This window comes from Pantherophis guttatus, chromosome 3 (assembly GCF_059756535.1).
Source record: "Pantherophis guttatus breed Tessera chromosome 3, ASM5975653v1, whole genome shotgun sequence".
Lineage (NCBI taxonomy): Eukaryota > Metazoa > Chordata > Lepidosauria > Squamata > Colubridae > Pantherophis > Pantherophis guttatus.
In genome coordinates, this window is record NC_142065.1 from 186361127 (window position 1) to 186382353 (window position 21227).

The window sequence follows — 21227 nt, forward strand, 5'->3', positions numbered from 1 at the left end:
TGAGTTTTAGAACAAAAATATTAAGATTTAATGGATTGCATAAACTTGGTTGATGCCAGTCTCTATTTGACTTCTTATACTTGTTCTGTACTATTGAATTACTGCTCTGATTCTAAAAATGTCAATGTTGGAATGGGCCACCGAGTCCAACCCATCTCCATTCAGTAAAAATAATTCAAAAGCATTTATTGATAGGGAATACAGTTGTACGGAATTATAATTCATATGTGCTGATTCATTCATCCATTTGCTACATGGGTGCCTCCAGATATAATTTAGGGAATTGAATAATCATTTTCATGGGACTGATAGTGCTGATCCAGAAAAAAACAAAAAGTTGAAGAAATTCTTCTTTATCCACACAAAGTTTAAGATCTAGAAATATACTCCTTCATATGTATCTTTTACCAGAAGTGGCAAAGTTAATCTATAAGGGTTCTTTCAGATATTGTACCTTTCTAATGGGATTATTTTATTTATTATATTTAATTTTGGATTAATCCAATTCCCAAATTAAAAATCATTTAAATGTCAAGTACACATTTTATCTATACAGTATTTTACCAAATTGTTGCATTAACTGATGAATTTTAATTAGCTCCTTCCCCATATCAAAGATCATAATTTTAAAAAAAAATCAGGATAAAACCAACAGATAACATACATAAACATATATGCAGATGACAAGTAATTTACTCCAAAGCCATGCTGTTACTATACTCACTGCCAAATCCCAACTATTTTTAAGTGTCTTATTCAAATTGGGATATGAATATTGCGCCATTTAAAATATTTTAATCTTGTAGGAATTTTGCAAGGTTGATGTTTATTTATCTATTAAATTTATATACTGCCCATATCACTCTACAAAGCTACTCCATAAATATTATTTCTTATGTATGTCAGTATATTTTAATCTATTCTGGTATAACAACTAAATAAAATAAAACATCTATTTACATGCTGCAAAATTACTTTAAAACTAAGCAGTCCTTTGAAATGTTGATGGGAATTACTGACATGAGATTATTTAAATCATGAATATTTCCTTTTCAGCTTCTTGGTGCATCCTGAACAACTAGAAGTACATACTTCTTAAAAGTAGGCTCTACATTAAACAGCACCTAGAGAACAATCAATCTCTGAAGCTAGCAAATCATGACTATTCTTTCATGGACAATTCTTCCATTTAAAAACAAATCTATGTTGTAAAATTTGTTGTGATTAATATTTTATGAAATGATACAAATTCATTTTAATTTCATGGTTCTTTTTTAAATATACAGTAGTGGCCAAAATTGTGGAAACCTTTTGGGAAAAGTGTATTTTCTAAAACTGGCTAATAACACCACTTTTTTGGAGTAGTACCATAAAATTATATATCAATGGAAAGATAATTTAATCAAGAATGTAATGCAATAACTTTTATGAAGGATTTGCTATTAGAATAGCAGTTACAGTATAAAGAAGAAAAGTGAAACACGTAGAAAAAATGAGATATACAAAAATTATCACGTCACTTAGTTGGGTAACCTTTAGCATGAATTATGGCCTTACGTCTTCCCACAGAGTGAACCAAGTCTTTTAGTACTGCAGCTGTTATGTGAAACCAAGATTGAATGATTGCTTCTATTAACTGGGTTTTATTGCTGGGTTGCTACTGACTAACAAGTTTCTTTAGTCGGCTCCATAGATTTTCAATTGGGTTAAGGTCTGGGCTATTCCCAGGCTATTCCAGCAGAGGAATATGATTATCTTGAAACTCCCCCCCCAAAAAAGTGGTATTATTAGCCACCAAATCTCAAAAATACACTTTTCCCAAAGGGTTTCCACAATTTTGGCCACTACTGTAGTATTGTGTTGCTTGTGTTTACTATGTGCATTTGTCTTTTCATTTTGCTTGTGTTTACTATGTGCATTTGTCTTCAGTTCCCTGAAAATTCATTTCTACCATCGTTTGAAATTGTTCTGTGTTTACTAAATTAGTGTAGTGATGTTAGTTAGAAAAAGACTTGTGAAGAAACTAAAATATTTTACTGTTTTATATTTATAGTAATAGAAAAAGTTTCATTATATTATGTTTATAAATAAATCTATAAGGAATAGTCATGTTACCATTAGACAGAGTATGAATACATATCTTTGTATGGAGATGACGCCATGTTTTGGGCTGAAAACTTGAATAATTTGCAATGAAGTTAAACTATATGATGCAACAGGGATCATGGACCTGAAAAGTAATCTATTAAAAACTAAGATAGCTATGTTTGATAAAGAAAATGAATCTGAAGTCAGAACCTCAAAAGGAGACAGGAAGACACTGTATGGACATTGCATAAAACAAGAAAAGTTTGCAAAGACAAGCATGGAAAGATATTGATATTGATGTCAACTAGAATTGGCGGTTTCTTTTTCTTATCACATGTCTTTAATTTCTTTGTATTGTTGTGTTTTAATTTTTTTAGGCTTATTGTATTTACTCCCTTTTCATACTTTATTTTGAAAGTCTGATAAATATAGATGTATGTAAACTTTCAAATGCTGCTCTAAGTGAAAGCAAGTATCTTTACACAGCAACTAAAAAAAATCTTCACAAAAGCAAATATCATTCCACATTTACATTCATAACACCAGTAACACAAGGTTCAATGTTCATCAGAAAAACATTACAAATGTAACATATTTGCAGAATTTGGAAATTTGAAAGAAACAAAATACAACGGTAATTGATTAGCAGTATTAGAAGGACCATTGTACTAGAGGACTAGATGTATCTTTGAATCCAAAATCTTGTTAACTATTTAGATGCTATCAGATGAAAAAAAAGTGAAACCCAATTTGATCTAGTAGTTCTAAAGCTTAAGCATCAGCTAGAAACGAGAAAACTGAGTTCTAATCCCGCCTTAAATATAAAAACTGGCTGTATGACTTTGATCCAGTTATTCTCTCTCAGCCCATGACATCAGGCTCTGGTGGCAAATCAATTCATCAATTCCTATTACAAACAAATTGATCAATACTTGGTTGATCTGAAAAACAGTAGACCTTGTAGTTGTGGGAAAATGCTAGGAAAAAATGTGGAAAAGAGTGTATAGCAAAATCTGGGAAAGAGAGAGGAAAATGACAGATGTAGAGACCAAATTATTAACACATAACCAATACCTTATACTTAAAATATTTTTAAAAAACTTTCCAAAATGACATAGCACCTAAATCCTAATAATTGAATTGAAAGTTTTAAACATTTAAGAAAAAGACAAATAGCAATAGCACTTAGATTTATAGACCGCTTCATAGTGCTTTACAGCCCTCTCTAATTGGTTTACAGAGTTAGCACAATTGCCCCCCAACAATCTAGGCCCTCAGTTTACTGACCTCGGAAGAATGGAAGGTTGAGTCAACCTTGAGCCATTCAGGATTAAACTCCTGGAATGAGCAGTGAGTTAGCCTGCAGTACGGCATTCTAACCACTGCGTCACCATGGCATTTGTAATATACAGAATAATCCCACACAAGGATTGCCTGTTTACAGCTAATTAAATTGGGACTAAGGATATGGGGCAATCTACATCTTTTGATGGTCATGTTTTGCTACTTACTACTTAAATGTTTGGCATGAAAATCTTCAAAGATTCCAGTGGTCATACCATTTTTTGTACATATTGATGTTAAAAGATTCTACAATCTAGCAAGAAGATTGGTACATGGAAAAAGAAGTTACGTGTGTGTCCATGTTCTCCAGCTCAATTTAGTTTATGATATGAGTTGGCATCTAGTCAAAATGCAAACAGCCACAAGATATGAGCAGTTTATAGCAGTTAAGACATATGGTATATTCCCAATATTTGGAATTTTGCTAGAATAAAAGGTGAGGAATGAATGTCACACTTGTTAAGATCTGCAACTTATTTTCATATGTAGCATTCCCAAAACTTGACAAGTGATAATGATCCTGCTTCACTTCAGCTGCTGTTTCCTTTATCATTACAAAAATCTTAATATAATACTAGTTCAGAATCAGACAACAGTTGAAGTTGATTCACATACATTTTTGCTTGAATATAGTTTTACTGATGATTACACCAACTGTAAAAGATACATCTGAATTCAGTCTATTGATATTACAGATCACTTTTCCTTAATTTTTTTAAGTGGTGAAAAGAGACGCATTCTTTATCTTCAGAAAGATCTATCATTGCTTGTAGCAGGTAATAAACAATAATTTTTCTACAAAACAAAAGGCCCACATATTTAGTTAATAGAAAACATTACATATTTAAATAAGCTTTGAAACATGTTAGCATTTATAAGATTGAGTCACAACTCAAGATAAAACTGAAAACTATTTAAGAAACTCAATTCTTTAACATAATTAGAAGAGCTACGAAAAATATATAAACAATGAATTGAAGTATACTAGCAATATTTATGGATAAAAGAATGTGTGACAGGACATCCAGAAGAATACTATTCCATACTGGCAACTCTCAGAGCTTTAACCTCCCCTCCACAAATTGCTTTTTATACCCAATGCAATTAATGTTATTTCAGACATTTTCTTCTCAATTCTCATCAATAAAACTATGCTAATATACTGATGCAGGCTCTCACAGCCAGTGTTAATCTAATAGTGATGACCTTCCAGAGTAATAGGTTATGGTCTAATTAGATCTGAGAAATGTGCTACAAAGTAGATTGCTGTCACCTCAGAAAATGCCAGCCACAACTGCTGATGAAATGTCAGGATATCAGGTACTGTAATTAGATGACACCTATTAGCCCAGAAGCTTATCATCACTGGAAAGATATACAGGTAATCTGCAATTTATGACCATTTGTTTAGTGACCATTTGAAGTTACAATGGCACTAAATGAATGGCTATGACCAGTCGTCAGAGTTTTGGCCATCCCAGCACCCTTATTGTCATGTGATCATGAGCTGGGCACTTGGCACTTGGTTCACATTTATAACTGGTTGCAGCATCTGACGATCACATGATCACCATTTGCTACCTTCTCTGCTAGCATCCTCAAAAAATCAATGGGGAAGTCACTGTGGTAAGTCTCTCTCCCCCACGCACCCTCCTCCAGCCCCATGCCCTCAATGCTATGCTGGCCACTTGTGCACCCTCCCTCATCTGTATCCTTGTGTATCCTCTCTGACCCCTTTCCCCACAAGCATCTTCCTGACCCTTGCTGCACCCCTGCACTGTCTCTCTCTCTTAGCGATGGGAATTCCAGGCTCTATTGCTGTCATAAATCAAGATTACCTGTATTAGTAAAGTTCAGACAGGCATTTTTAATCACATGTAGTTTGTGTATTTATAACCACTATGTGTATGATTGCAGAGTTATGGAATTATAAGCAATAACTCAATCTAAACAGTTCATATAACAGTTCATATAATAAAAAAATATATGAAAAAAACGTTCTTAAGCTTACAGAAATCCATATAAAAACATGACAGGAAAAAATTATAGCTGTGTTATGCAGAAAAAATTACAGCTGCGTTATTTTGCAAATCGGAAACACAGCATCACTTTACCCGCTGTTAAAGAAGCATGCTTTTTACAAACTTGAGCAGCTGCTACTGAAACTCTTCCTTGTCTGTCTCCCCACCCATACACATACATATGTACTATATACAGTTCTACTTTCACAATAAAACCCATCCCCAATATTTCAGTGGGAAAAAGTTTGGAAGGACCTAATATCTCTAGTTTCATTTTGGCATATACTTTTGCACATCATCACTTTAAATTTACAACAGGTTAGAAAATCATGAACACCTATCCGTTACGTTATGTATTAATTCTAAAGCCTTCAGACATCTATGGCCTCATTCCATTCATTTACAGTTTATTTTTATAACTAAAGGACAATAGTTTTTAATACCTTGAAATATACAAAATGCACTTTGCTTAGATTTTGTATGCAGGTTATTCTTGGACAAGAAGTATATTTGTATTATATATTTAGACTTCTTCCCATTTATTCATAAAATAATATAGTAAGTAGCAGCAATTATCATTTGTGATAGAAATGTGGTTCTTCCCTAAACTACCAGAGATAACTAATCTGGTAAGAAATTATTTGCATCATCATTTTATCATCATTGTGACTAAGAATGGATACCTATGCTGCAACTTCACTATACAATAAATCTGTACTACTAATTTAAATGTCAGTAAAAATATTTCTACAAACTCAGTTTTAAATTTAAATACTTACTGACTTTTCCAGTACAATAGGATGATCAGGAAGAAATTCTGGCTTCTTTTGGGCAAGTGAAACCCCTGAAAGTTTCAGAAGGAAATCTCTGCTATATGTTATTCTTTCTGCCAACACAAAATTTATTAATGAAAAGTGATAGGAACACTGATATACAAATCAGGCATCTTCTAATGAAAATCAGTAACTAGATTTTTTTTTGCAAACAATTTTACAGAGGAATTTTAGTTAGCAAATCTGTTTCCTTATTACTAAAAATAACAAAGTATGGTTCTGGATGTTTATATACAGTAACTATCATTTGAATTACCGGCATGATTATCATTCTATACTAAATGTTATAGTAATTTATACAGAGTTTTAAAGTTCAGTGTCTAGTGTTATAAAAGAGATTGGATTGACATGCAATCATTACGTGGCTTATCCCTTGAGCTTCTGAAATATAAATACCACCTTTGCTGTAAGCATGGTATGCTAAATGAATTCTTGAATACAAATTCATTTAAGCTCACAGATAAATTTCAAATATTGAATTGAAATTGAAAATTAATAGAAAAGTCTAAGCCGAAAATCTGAAATATATTTTGTGTATTTTTTCATGATAATTTTTACTTACCTTTTGTGACTTCATTTTTATGCTGCGCTGACAGACTAGGAATCAAATTGTCATTTAAAACCAGCATTCCATTAGATTTACATATCTAAAATAAAGTGTAATACATATTATATTCTAATATGATATATATCTAATATATGTATTTTGTTTATTATTTTACAAGGTTCTAGGAACTTTTGAGAATTCATGCAGGAGATAATGTATACAGATATTATACAGAATAATACAATACAATGTATACCACATGGAATTTTAACAGTGAAGAACACCACCAAAACACTCTAATTGCAGACCGTAAGGTTAGAAGTTATGTAGTCACTATTTACAGCGTGGAAGGAAGAACAAGATTCATTCAAATTCTATTGCAACATTTTCATAGGCATACATGAGAAAGTACTATAAGACTGTCAGATCAGCCACCACAAGATTGTCAAAGTTTCTTCTATGCCGTTTTTATGTACCATTTACATTTTGAAAGGACAGGTAGACCCTGATTTATGACCACAATTGAGCCAAAATTTCCGCTGCTAAGCAAGACAGTTATTGAGTTTTCCCCCATTTAACCTTTTTGCCACAGTTAAGAGAGTTAAGAGTAGTTAAATGAGACACACGGTTGTTAAGTAAATCTTTACAACAGATGCACTGTCCCGATGTTTTGTAAACTTCCTAGCCGGCGTCTGACAAGCAAAGTCAATGAGGGAAGCCAGGTTCACTTAATGACATGATTAACTTAAAACTGCAATGATTCACTTAAAAACTGTGGAAAAAAACTTGTAAAGTGGGGCAAAACTCACTTCTTAGCGATGGAAATTTTGGGCTCAATTATGGTTGTTAAGTTGAGGACTACCTATAGATGTTACAAATTATGTACTATTTTGGTATGCACATTGTAGGAAGAGAATCATATTGGTCTGTTAAACAGAAATGGGCAATTTGATATAGGACTTAAATTGGTATAAGAGAAGGAAGAAAGTTATGAAGATACATCTTACATGTGAGACAGATTATACTTGTGTTAAAACACATTCTTCTTGAGGTAGCCTGAAACTTTTCTATGTATTTAAGTTCAACAATTTCTCATTCATTTTTACTGCTACAATCTCATTTTTGCAAAATGATCATTTTGAGATTTGCAGTAGAGTGCCCTCAAAGTTGAAATATTCTATATAACTTAGTCCTTCTTTTGATTCCTGATATCAATTTGTATCCATGCATTATTTTGTCTGAAGTCTGAGCTATTAGAAGGTCAAGACTGGCAAATGATGGCATATATCATATTAGAAGTCCTCTAAATACTATATACCTGTTTCAAAGTGTCTCAAAAAACATAATGTTTTAAAAGTTTTTAATACATTATAACTGTCAGTTGATAAAGTAGTCATAATCTGTCCAACATATTTTAGTTTATTGATTAGTCTTCTGATTATATTAAAAAAAAAAGTACCTGATCTAATTTCAGGTAAAATAGATAAAAATACAATATTAAAATAAATATGTGGTAAATACAGAGAATCAACATCCAGATAAGTATATGACCTTTACAGAATACCCCAATCTGCTTGATATGATGGGTTCTTAGCTTGACTGTTTTAACTATAGACTTAGCAGTTCTGCTCACAATAAATTAATTAGAGCTGAGGAGAGAATAGGACAATCTAATTCAGATCCCAATGGGCTGTTCTTTCAAGTAGGGATGTTAAATATCTAAGTCTAAGGGTTCTATACTGTAGGTAAAAGTGAAAAAAAAAAAAAGACCATGAGCAATATCTTCAATGGCTGGGACACATTTACATATCCTCTCATAAGGGACGTAATCTGTCCAACATATAACCTGTATGTGCCAGGGGTGGGTTCTACTTACCTTTACTACCGGTTTGCAAAGGGATCGCATGTGCACCTTGTTTCTGCACATGCGCAGATCGCCGATGACGGCATCTGGGGCAGTGGGCGGGGCCTCCCACCAATTTTACTACCGGTTCTTGCGAACCGGTCCGAACCAGGGACAACCCACAACTGGTATGTGCCTAACCAACTGTCTTCCTTCATTTTTCACTACCTCATCTCAATTTAAATTGTATGTCATTTAGCTCTAACTCACAAAAACTTATTCCTTTTAATAAAATTTATTAGTTCAAAAAGGTTATAGCAGTTTTTTGATTTGGGGTAGGTTCAGTAAAGTACAGAGTGTTGGCTGGCAGGGACCAGAGGACAACCTTTTTCTGCAGGGGTAGAATGTTCCATGTTCCACAGAACATAGCCAGGTTTTTAGGGCCTTATGTAAGACTAACAGGGTTGGGGTCAGGCTTGAGCCCTAAAAACCTGGCTATGTTCCCATGCCTGGGGTGCTGAATGTGTTAAAAACCCCATTTTCTGCCTGTATTGCTAACTGGCCAAGAATTTTGATCCTACGTATATTTAATCTGGATGTTTTTACTGTTTTTAATTTTTTTAAAATGTATTTTTTTTTCCAGTCGTAAGCTACCCAATCATTGGCTGGGATGAATGGCTATAGAAATTCAATCATTGATTGATTGACTGACTGAATCAAAGTTCTAGTCCTAGTAGTTTAGAATACAAGATAATCACAATTATCCATTTTACAGACTGTTATTTCAAAACAAGTTTAAGTAATGGGTTATGCATGACATTCGCATGTTAAACTAGCCAAATATTGCTACAAATCACAATATCTAGCATCAGGTTCAAGTAAAAGAGGGATTTTTGTTGTTGCTGTTTTACTGAAGTAATACTTACTGAACTAATTTCATTATGTAAAAAGACAGAAGCACTGCATGGAAAGTCAGCCTGAAAACTACCAGAGTCTGTTGATACTGTGGCTAAGGATGCTGTAAAAAAGAAGTAATAGCTTTATTAATACGCTGAGTGCCCTTCTAAATCTGTATTAATGTGTTTTCTGCACAAATACTTGAGGCGATCAAGGCACTTACCACGAGAAGAGAGGCACAGAGATCTTGCTGGCTGAAGGTGCTTACCAATCAATCTCTTAGTTTCCATTTGTTAAAACACTTGGAGATGCCATGCTGTAAAATAAACAGCCCCAAAATATACACAGATGGGAAACCGGGCAATTACTCGAAGTGTACTAATTCAGGACTTCCCAATGTCTAGTACTTAAGTCCTTACCTAAACCCTCCCCCATCTTCCTACCGACCCATCCCGTCCACAAACAAAAATAAAATAAAATAAAATAAAATAAAATAAAATAAAATAAATAGAATTAATGGCTGGGCTGGGCTGGCCTAGGACGAGGCTGCACGATGAAGGAAATGAGAATTGGACGTGGATGTCTGTAAAACTCTTCAGGGCGCCTCCACTCGAAAACCCCCACTGAGTTTGGTAGGTGTTAAAAAAAAAGAGCGAGAACGCGAACTCTTTGGGAACGATAAGAAACCGCGGACACTCTGAGGGGCTTCATAAAAGAGCGCTAAGTTCATAAGGAAGAACGACCGTACTTCATAACCGCTTAAACAACAACAAAAATATTTTCCCAGCTTCAGACAGTTCAGGCGGCAGAAACGGCCGCAGCCATACGCTCCACACGCGTTCCATGCGCATGCGTGGTTCCCTTTCTGGCGCGGCCTCGGCGTTTCTCTGGGGCCATGGCGTTCGACCTTTTTGTTGATCGACGGCCCCTTCTTCCTCCTCTTCCTCTCTCCCTATCTCTTTCTCTCTCTCTGTCTCTTTTTAAGCGAGGCCTGCTTACCAGCACTTTGCGCTCTCTCTTCGGGACCAAGAGCAGCGCCGGCCGTTCCCGCGAGCGCAAAGAGCGGTCTTCGAGAGGGAACCGGACGGGACAGCCCGGCTAAATGACGGCCCGAATGTTTGTGGCGGAGAAGCAGCTAACCGCCTCTTCGGCACAGCCGCCAGTATTCTAAAGGCGCGCGCAGGGAACCTGGCGGCAGCCGTTACTGTCCATCATCGTCGTTGTCGTCATCATTATCACCATCGACCACAGACCTTTTTTTTTTTTTTTTACAAACTTGGCTTTGGAGTCCTGCTTACCAGCACTTTGCGCTCTCACCCTTGGCTCTTTGCCTTTAACAGATAACAGGTTAACAAGAGTTGGAAGGGACCTTGCAGGTCATCTAGTCCAACCCCCTTTGGCTTCTCGGCGCTAGTTTGCAGGCGCGCTCCTATGGAGAACGGGGAAGGCTCCCGTTTGTTGCCTTCGCTCTTTAATATCCATTTATTTGGAGGAATCTTAGGTTTCTTACTCCAGTTTGAAACTGCAGAAAGAGGAATATAAAAATATTTAAACCGTTGAATAATTTGACATACGTTTAGTAAAGCCTAAAAGTGTAAGAGACCTCTGGTTAACTTGCATGTTCTTCAAGCGAGTTAATTCTGTTGCCTCAAACTTTAGGCTTCATTATTAACTTTTTAAAAAGATAATATTAGCACTTCTCCTGTTTGTCATTTTTTCATTGAGTTATAAGATAAAATAATTTTAATTGTGTTATAAGATAAAATAAGATACAAAATACAAAAATAAATAGGAAAACAGTTGGGAGGAAGGGGCAGGGAAAAAAGTGAGGAAGGATTAGGAAAAGGAAAAAGAAGCATTGACTTCCGACTCTGTTGCAGTAAAATGCATTAACATCAAATCACAACTTTTTCTTTTTTCATAATAATATAAACTAGCCATTTCTATCTGTCAGTCTAATAGGTAAAACCCAAAATCAAAGTTTAATTCTTTTCCACTTCAAGCACAAAGTTCAGAAGTAGTCTCCATGCAGAAAGAAAAGTACTTATATTCTTTTCTTTAATCAAAATTATCAATTTTGCCATTTCGGCTAATTCCATCAGCTTCTGTAACCACAACCTTAAAATGGACACCCAACATCAAAAATGTCATCAAAAGAGCACAACAAAGAATGTTCTTTCTGCGCCAAGTGAGAAAGCTCAAACTGCCCAAAAAGCTGCAGATACAGTTCTACAGAGGAATTATTGAGTCTGTCATCTGCACCTCTATAACTCTCTGGTTTGGTTCTGCAACCCAACAAGACAGACACAGACTTCAGAGGATAATTAGAACTGAAGAAAAAACAATTACTACCAACCTGCCTTCCATTGAGGATCTGCGTACTGCACGAGTCAAAAAGAGGGCTGTGAAAATATTTACAGACCTTGCATCCTGGACATAAACTGTTTCAATTCCTACCCTCAAAGCGATGCTATAGAGCATTGCACACCAGAACAACTAATAATAGTTTTTTCCCGAATGCCATCACTCTGCTAAACAAATAATTCCCTCAACACTGTCAAACTAATTACTAAGTCTGCATTACTATTAATCTTCTCATCGTTCCTATCACCCATCTCCTTCCACTTATGACTGTATGACTGTAACCTTGTTGCTGGTATCCTTAAGACTAATATTAACTGTTTCCCTATGACTATCATTATGTGTTGTACCTTATGATCCTTGACGAATGTATCTTTTATGTACACTGAGAGCGTATGCACCAAGACAAATTCCTTGTGTGTCCAATCATGCTTGGCTAATAATTCTATTCTATTCTATTCTATTCTATTCTATTCTATTCTATTCTATTCTATTCTATTCTTCTATTTGTCCACGGTAGAAATCGAAGTGTCTTTCCATTTTTGTGTACATATACAATAGTCTTGCTGTAAAATCTAAAAGTATAAAGATCTCTGGTTAACTTGCATGTTGTTCAAACAAGTTGATTCTGTTGCCTCAAACATTAGGCTTCATTACTAACTTTTCTTGACTGTACACCGCCTTGAGTCCTACGGGAGAAAAGCAGTATAGAAATATAATTAATTAATTAATTAATTAATTAATTAATAATACTAGCACTTTTAACATGGCAGTGGAGGCCACTTTTTTAACTTCAGGAAAATATTTTTTTTTTCTTTTTAACCAAGAAAAATTTTTGATAAATGAAGACTTGTATTTTTAGCACTAAACAACAGCATATACTTTTAAAAATCCTTGAATACAGTGGCAAGTTCTAAGAAAGATACAAATCCAACTGGGAAGGAGTAATGTAACTTATAAACTTGCCACTTGTGAAATGTTATCCAAATAAATGTTTTCTGTTGTTAAGGTTTTACACGTAATCATGCCATTTATTGTTAGATCACTTGCTTTCTGATGTATCATATATATTTAATGTATGTATCATTTTCCATGTTGGATAAACTACTTTTCTATGATTTGTTCCTTATCCAGCATCAATACCAGATGCTGTAATTAATAATAATTTAATAATGTAAAAATAATCAAAAGTTTACTAACACAAGACAAACATACAACATACAAGCATTGAATGCAATCTGGGCCTGTCTGCAGCATTCTTTTATAATCATATACAAATAACTAATTTCTGCATGCCTAATTCTAGAATTCTCAATTCTAATACTAAATTCCTAATAAAAATACTACTTTTCTTCATTTATTATATTTTTATGCTGCCCATCTCGCCTATGCGACCCCTATGCCGCCCATCTCCCCTATGCAACTAATTTTATAGGCTGATTTTTTACTTTCTAATTGGCACATCTTATCTCTCTTGCTAGAAGCAAAATCTATTTAATCTATTCCTTATCTACCTACATGATCCTTTCACTTTTTTGTAATAGCAAAGCACTAACTTCTAAAATGGAGTTGGTTTAACTTTCTAGTAATTACTTTCCAACACCTCACAACAATCCTGTGAGGTGGGTCAGACTGAAAGACTGTGACTGACCGAAAGTCACCAACCAACTTTCATGCCTAACAGAAGGCTAAAACTCAGTCTTCTGGTTTTCCACAATGCCAAATTCTACTACTACTACTACTACTACTACTACTACTACTACTACTACTACTACTACTACTACTAATAATAATAATAATATAATAATAATATAATAATAATAATAATAATAATAATAATAATAATAATAATAATAATAATAATAATATGTTAAATTTGTATGCTTCCTGATTCTCAATGACTCTAGGGACCTAACTACAATCAAAGAATTTAGTTCTATAACATTTTGAAACTATAGTTGGTACAAATTATAGTAGTCAAATCAATGGTGGCTCTATGCTAATATTGCATTATAGCATACACACATGTGCTAATATTGCTGTATAGCACACACACATGTAGTCCTCAATTTATGACAGTAATGGAGTCTGTCCATGTGACCTATTTATTTATTTATTTATTTATTTATTTATTTATTTATTTATTAAATTTATATACCGCCCTATTCCTAAGGGACTCAGGGCGGTGAACAGCGAACGATAAAAATACATGTAATACAAACGTTAATAAAAAATCAATTAAAATATACTAAACACTCTGGTCCTAGATAATTCAAGACATCCCAGTTTAAAATAAAATCAAAAAGCAATATAAAGGGAAAGTTAGGCCAGGCCGGCCTGCTGAAACAGGAATGTTTTGAGGGCACGGCGGAAAGTGCGCAGATCCGGAATCTTCTGTATCTCTGGGGGGAGCTCGTTCCAGATGGTGGGTGCCCCCACAGAAAAGGCTCTCCCCCTGGGGGCCGCCAGTCGACACTGTTTGGCTGACGGCACCCTGAGAAGCCCCTCTCTATGGGAGCGTACTGGGCGGTGAGAGGCTATTGGTGGCAGAAGGCGGTCTCGTAAGTACCCCGGTCCTAAGCCATGGAGCGCTCTAAAGGTGGTAACTAAGACCTTGAAGCGCACCCGGAAGACCACAGGGAGCCAGTGCAGTTCGCGCAGGAGGGGAGCCGCATGGGAGCGCCATGCTGCTCCCATAACTACCCGCGCGGCCGCATTCTGGACCAGCTGGAGCCTCCAGGTGCTCCTCAAGGGGAACCCCATGTAGAGAGCATTACAGTAGTCCAGGCGTGAAGTGACGAGGGCATGAGTGACCGTATTTAACGAGTCCCGATCCAGAAAGGGACGCAACTGGCGAATCAGGCGAACCTGATAAAAAGACCTCCCAGCCACAGCCGTCAAGTGTTCTTCTAAAGACAGCCGTGAGTCCAAGAGGACGCCTAAGTTGCGAACCCTTTCCGTGGGGGGCAATGACTCATCCCCAATAGTCAGTGATGGCACCAATTGACTATATCGGGATGTCGGAAACCACAGCCACTCGGTCTTGGATGGGTTGAGCCTGAGTCTGTTCCTCCCCATCCAGATCCGTACAGCCTCCAGGCACTGGGACATCACTTTAAGGGCATCATTGGGGTGGTCCGGGGTGGAGATGTATAGCTGAGTATCATCAGCATACTGATGATATTTCACCCCAAAACCACGGATGATCTCACCCAGCGGCTTCACATAGATGTTGAACAGAAGGGGTGAGAGAACCGACCCCTGTGGCACCCCACATACAAGGGGCCTTGGGGTCGACCTCTGCCCCCCCGTCAACACAGACTGCGACCGATCAGAGAGAAAGGAGGAGAACCACCGCAACACGGTGCCCCCCACCCCTAACTCTTCCAACCGGTGCAGCATGATACCATGGTCGATGGTATCAAAAGCTGCTGAGAGGTCTAATAGGACCAGGACAGAGGAACAACCCCTGTCCCGGGCCCTCCAGAGATCATCTATCAATGCGACCAATGCCGTTTCCGTGCTGTATCCAGGCCTGAAGCCCGACTGGAATGGATCTAGATAAGCCGATTCATCCAAGTACTGAGGAAACTGTCGCGCTACCACACTCTCAACAACCTTCGCAACGAAGCGAAGGTTGGAGACTGGACGGTAATTAGCCAACACTGCTGGGTCCAGGGAAGGCTTCTTGAGGAGAGGCCTCACCACCGCCTCCTTCAAGGCGGCAGGGAAGACACCCTCTCTCAAGGAAGCATTTATAATCCCCTGCAGCCAACCTCGTGTAACCTCCCGAGAGGCCAGCACCAGCCAGGAGGGACACGGGTCCAATAAACATGTGGCCGCGCTCAGTCTGCCCAGTATCTTGTCCACGTTTTCCGGAGTCACAGAATCAAACTCTTCCCAGGTAATATTCTCAAGACTTGCCTCCATCCTCCCTCCCGAATCTACCCAGTCAGAGTCCAAATTTTCCTGAATCTGAGCGATTTTGTCATACAGATATTGTACAAAGTCCTCGGCTCTACCCTCCAAGGGGTCCTCCCGCGCTTCCTGGTGGAGCAGGGAGCGGGTCACCCTAAACAGGGCGGCTGGGCGATTATCTGATGACGCAATAAGAGCGGAAAAATAGTTACACTTTGCCGCTTTTATTGCCACCAGGTAGGTCTTAATATGAGACCTTACCAGTGTTCGGTCAGATTCAGAACGGCTGGCCCTCCAACTGCTCTCCAGGCGTCTTTTCCGGCGTTTCATCTCCCTCAGCTCCTCGGTGAACCAGGGAGCCAGGTGAGATCGATGCCAGGTCAGAGGCCGCAAAGGCACGACCCGGTCCAAAGCTCCAGCGGCCGCCCTATCCCAGGCAGCCACTAGGTCTTCAGTCGAGCCGTGTGCCAGAGCCTCAGGAAATGGCCCAAGCTCCGTCTGGAACCTATCCGGGTCCATCAGGCGCCTGGGGCGGAACCACCTCATCGGTTCCGCCTCCCTGCGGCGGGGTGTGGCGGTTAGAAGGTCAAAGTGAAGGAGGGAGTGATCTGACCATGACAAGGGCTCGATCGCTATATCCCCTATCTCGAGACCACTCAGCCACTGACCAGAGACAAAAACCAGGTCCAGAGTGTTTCCCCCCGTGTGAGTAGGGCCATGAACTAATTGGGTCAGGTCCATGGCCGTCATGGAAGCCATGAACTCCTGAGCCACCTCAGACGCCTCACCGACGGATGGCAGGTTGAAGTCCCCCATGACCATAAGTCTAGAGGTATCAATCGCCACTGCGGCTATAACGTTGAGTAGTTCAGGCAAGGCCGCTGCCACGTGGCAGGGAGCCAGGTACGTAACCAGCAGGCCCATCTGCACCCCATGACCCCATTTCACAAGGAGGGACTCACATCCGGCCGTCTGAGGAACAGTGGCCTCCCTCGGACCAAGACCCTCTTTAATGATAACTGCCACCCCCCGCCCCTTCCCTGTGACCTTGGCTGATGAAATGCCCGGAAACCGGGTGGGCACATCTCTACGAGAGGGACTCCCCCCTCCTGGCCCAGCCAGGTCTCCGTAATACCCACCAGGTCCGCTCCCCCCTCCTGAACAAGATCACAAATGAGGGGGGCTTTATTTACCATGGACCTGGCATTGCATAGCATCAGCCGAAGGCCCAGGGCCTGAGGGTCTGTGCCACCTGGGGAACGAGAAGAGCATTGGGGGCCGGAGTGTGCCACCGCTTGAAGACAGCGAGCGTGCACTCCCGCAACTTGATGTGGCCCCCTACTCCCGCCATATCTGCCCCTCCCACCTACAGTACTGATGTAATGTCTATCAACAGCACAAGCTCTAACCCTCTCCTTGGCCCCGGATTCTGCATCTCCTCCGCCGTGCTCTTCAGATGGACTAGACCCCGTCCCTCGTGGGTTAATCCCTGAACCCATACAACCCACCCCCCTCCCGGGAGGCCCCCCAGCCTCATTATTTACAATGGAAACCACCCTCCTCCCAGATCCCCTTAAAATAGAATTTGAAAAACTATCTAAAAAACCCCAAAGCTTCCGGTTCTTAGCATACCACCTCTCGGGGTTCCAAAACCCGTCCTCAAGGGCGGCCCTAGATAACTGGGAGGGCCAAACTTGCGAGAGGTGTGAATCTTGCAGTGCTAGGAGTTCTGTTATTGAATACATCAGAGGTGAGATAGAATTGGAGGCGATGAAAGGCCATTTTCTTCTTAAGGTGTTAAAGATGGTTTAAAACAGATGGTTAAGACAAAAAGGGTAAAGTAGATAATTGTACAAGGAAGCTAATATAATAGAACATCGGAATACCATCTCCCTCTTACAGTGATGGGAAAGTCTTGTGATTAAAATAAGTTAGTCATAAAAAGGGGGATGAGAGTCTCAATGACCGCCCTCTCACGGCGACCAGTCCAGAGTTACAGAAACAAAGGAGAAGATGGTCCGTCCCATTCACTTGTATAAATATTACAAATAAATTGTTCAAGACTCTCGATGTCTATGCTTCCTCCCTTTCTGATACCAGCAAAAATCCGAAGATAAGGTTGAAAAAAGCAAAGGTGGAGCATCCAGGCGGAAGAGATGAAATCAAATAATCAGGATAACTAGGATAGCCAAGGAGGAAAAGATATTTAAAATAAAGGCTATAAGTTGATCGAACAGCTGCAAGTTTTTCGCTTAATGGCCAAACTAGGCCTAGGTCTAGTAAGGGGGGGGGGCGGGAGAAGCAGTCAGGAGAAGATCAAAAAAATCATGTCTTCAGTTCTCAGCCACCACCACTACCATGCTCTTTCAGATAGGGCCATTCAGGTGATTAAGTTGAATTCAGGTGATTAAGTGAATGTCCAGGCCCCCTCCCCATTACATCGAGGGGGGGGTAACTGCTTGCAGCAAAGCCCTCTCCATCGTCTAGAGAGGGCATCCTCATAGCCTAGCCTCCCGGTGTTGCTGCTGCTGTTGATGTCATCATCGCAGTTGCAAGTGTCATTTTAGTCAGCTCCGCCTCTGTATCCATGGCTGCCGCCCCTGCGCTGCCACCGCCACAGCAACATCGCTGACCGTTGCCTCAACCGCTCCAGCCCCGCAGCCGTTTGATTCATGACAGTCAGCTGGGCCTCGGTTTCAACGTTCGCTGCCGTTTACCGCCCGCCGCGCCATCCCTAACTATCCCCACGGCGGCCGGGTGTTCTTCCGGCTCCATCTACGGCTCAATCGAGCCGACTATGCTTCAGCTTGCTGGGCGGGGGTTGTAAGATGGTCAGCTGGCCCCCCAACATCCTCGAAAATGCCGGACATCGCCCCTTCGCCTTGGCATTCAATATAGAGTCGCCATATTGGTCTGCTACTATTTTCACCATAATTTGATTTTATAACCTTTTTTTTTGGCTGCGGTTATTAAGGGAATCCACAGTTGTTAAGCAAACCCATTATTTTTAACTGGGTAGTGGGTTTTGCAAAAAACAAATCAGTTACATGACCACAGGATGCTGTAAATTGCCATAAATGTGGTCCAGTCGCCAGTTGCCCAAAATGTGATTATGTGACTTAGCCATCAGAACTTCAGAAACATATAAGTACTTTTCAGGGGAGTATGTCATAACTTCAAACGATTGCTAAGTGACCGGTTGTAAATCAAGGATTACCTGTACTACAGTCCCGGTACTAGTTACATTAAGCTTCTGAATCCAATTCAACTTTATAATGATCTCCATGTTGTGGCACCATAGTACCTTACTGGTTACCTTCTCCAATCCATCTAGGTGTTCAAGATATGAGTGGATATTATGGAAAGTACACTAAGTTGTGGGCCCAAATGGATGCTTTCTCAAGAGGTTGTAGGCCCAAATGCAGGCCCTCTCAGGAGTAGACCTGACATTTTGGAGTGTTGCACCATCATTTGCTTTGCTGTGCTGTTACAGCTTTCCAGGAAGAGCTGAACACCATTTTCCTTTGGTGATTATGATTAGAGACAGATGAACTGCTTAAGTGAGGACTCGGGTAGTCATTTGATTGTTTATTTAGAAGTTTTAGATGGAGTTTTACTGTCTGATTTTAGGTAGGACAGAGCACCCAAAGATTTTATGGTTTATGTACTGAAATGCAATTTGCCTCTTATTATACTATACATATACTATAGGAAATGAGTGAGATTCAAATAAGGGCATAAACATATAATTACTCTAATAACTTGCTTTTTTTATTTAGAAAGTACAAAATGATTTAATATAAAAATGAACACATCATTTTTAAAAATATTACATATCAGTTTGTTCAGTTGCACAAATAAACTACTGAAATTGTATAGTGTCATGAGTCTTTAAATGATGATTTTTGGACTTCCCCCATAAATAAAATTACTGTAATGTAGTCTTCTCCTCCATAGTAGTGTTACCTGGAATTGTAGGTTTCATTATTAGCTTTTTAATAAAGATAGTAGCTTTAGCATGACATCCATGTCTCCTTTTGAAGTTCAAGTTACCCATTTTTGTTTTAACCAAAGACATTTCTTTATTTTTTTTAGCTGCAGGAACCTCTTCAGAAACTTAACAATAAGGATTGTATTCTATAGGTCCTTGAATACATTAAGTATTATGAAAGAAAGAAACTCTTGGAAAAAGCAGTCATGTAGAGTAATCCATAAATTTGCTATTATCTTGAACCAATGTTTTCTACTGTTCAATTCCTACTTCTAATTAATGTATTTTATTGTTCAATTAGTTGCTTTCTGACTCATTGCCTCTACCAAATGTATCATTTATTTCTATACTGTATATAAACATTGACCCTTAATAAACACTTTTTGCTTGTGATTTGGGCGGGGTGGCAGTGAAACTATATGTGATTTAAAAACTGCTTTACAAAGTTAATGACTCTCCCAAATTCTTGGATCAAGTTCCACTTCAATTGGTGGGTCTGAGTTTTAAAAGAAACTGTAGTCAGGAGGTACCATAAATTTATCCTTGGATAAAGTATCTCATCCTTTTTCTTAAACCCCCCCCCCATGTATAAAGACATTTTAAAGCTTTTCCTGAAAATGTCCAACTGCCACTTTTGTAGGTGGTCAAGGCAAATTGTATATGTTTAGCGGTTGTCTAGAAATGTTCTCTTTTGCTGTTGTCGCCTGCGCAGATATTCCAAAACCAGAGGGGATGACCTTGTACTCGCTCAATAGACAGTTAAGACCTTGCCTGCAAAACAAGGTGTTGCTGGGTACCTCGGTGGGAGAAATTTACCTGCAGTCACTTTTAAGTGTGGCTTGGGGGAAGATAGAAAAATAATCCTGTATCCTGCAAATCTTATCTGATTTCTTGGTCTTCAAAATGCGTTCCCGAAAGCACAAGGGATTTGCGTTTTGCGTGGAGGAGATCAAAACCCAGCAACTGGACCAGAGGATCAGCCTCACATTTTCTGGTTTCCCCGAATGCTCACACGCGCAGGTATGCATGCACGCATAAACACACAGACGTTCCCCCCCCCAATAACATATTTATGCATCAATACATCTCCACATAGGTATCTTTGTCTACATATGTGGATCTGGGAAGCTTCTCTCTATTCGTCGATGGGCATTTGGGAGACACGAGCTGTCTTTCACCGCTTCTGTTCCCTTTCCAGGCAGCTTCCTTTGCAGTCGGCTGGCCAAGATCCTAGCAGGAGAAGGGGAAACCGGGGGTCCTTTTCCTACCCCTTAGGTTGGGTGGGATATAAAGGAAACTCACAAGCGGAATTGAGGATTATGTTATGGGAAAGAGGCCACTTTGCTAGCTGCAGGGCGTGGGAAGAGAGATTTCCCAGACCAAG

At 39.1% G+C, this 21227-nt stretch overlaps 2 protein-coding genes across 3 annotated transcripts in view; one reads left to right on the plus strand and one right to left on the minus strand.

Moving 5' to 3' along the window:
• Positions 1–2434, plus strand: part of NECAB1 (N-terminal EF-hand calcium binding protein 1) — a 33244-nt gene extending 30810 nt beyond the window's left edge. Inside the window, exon 13 of one of the 2 annotated variants that reach the window (XM_034422414.3) lies at positions 1057–2434. In XM_034422414.3, coding sequence (XP_034278305.2) covers positions 1057–1082 — 26 coding nt within the window. In that variant the 3' untranslated portion in view covers positions 1083–2434. The remainder of the gene's footprint in view (positions 1–1056) is intronic. The other variant, XM_034422413.3, reaches the window with a different exon arrangement.
• C3H8orf88 (chromosome 3 C8orf88 homolog) lies at positions 2406–10805 on the minus strand. The gene is made up of 6 exons (XM_034422415.3): positions 10573–10805; positions 9797–9889; positions 9603–9694; positions 6849–6933; positions 6233–6339; positions 2406–4227 (listed from the first exon to the last, which is right to left on the minus strand). The coding sequence occupies exons 2-6, from the start codon at positions 9861–9863 to the stop codon at positions 4180–4182; spliced, it is 399 nt and encodes a 132-aa protein (XP_034278306.1). The 5' UTR covers positions 9864–9889; positions 10573–10805; the 3' UTR covers positions 2406–4179.
• Between the last annotated feature and the right edge of the window lie 10422 nt (positions 10806–21227).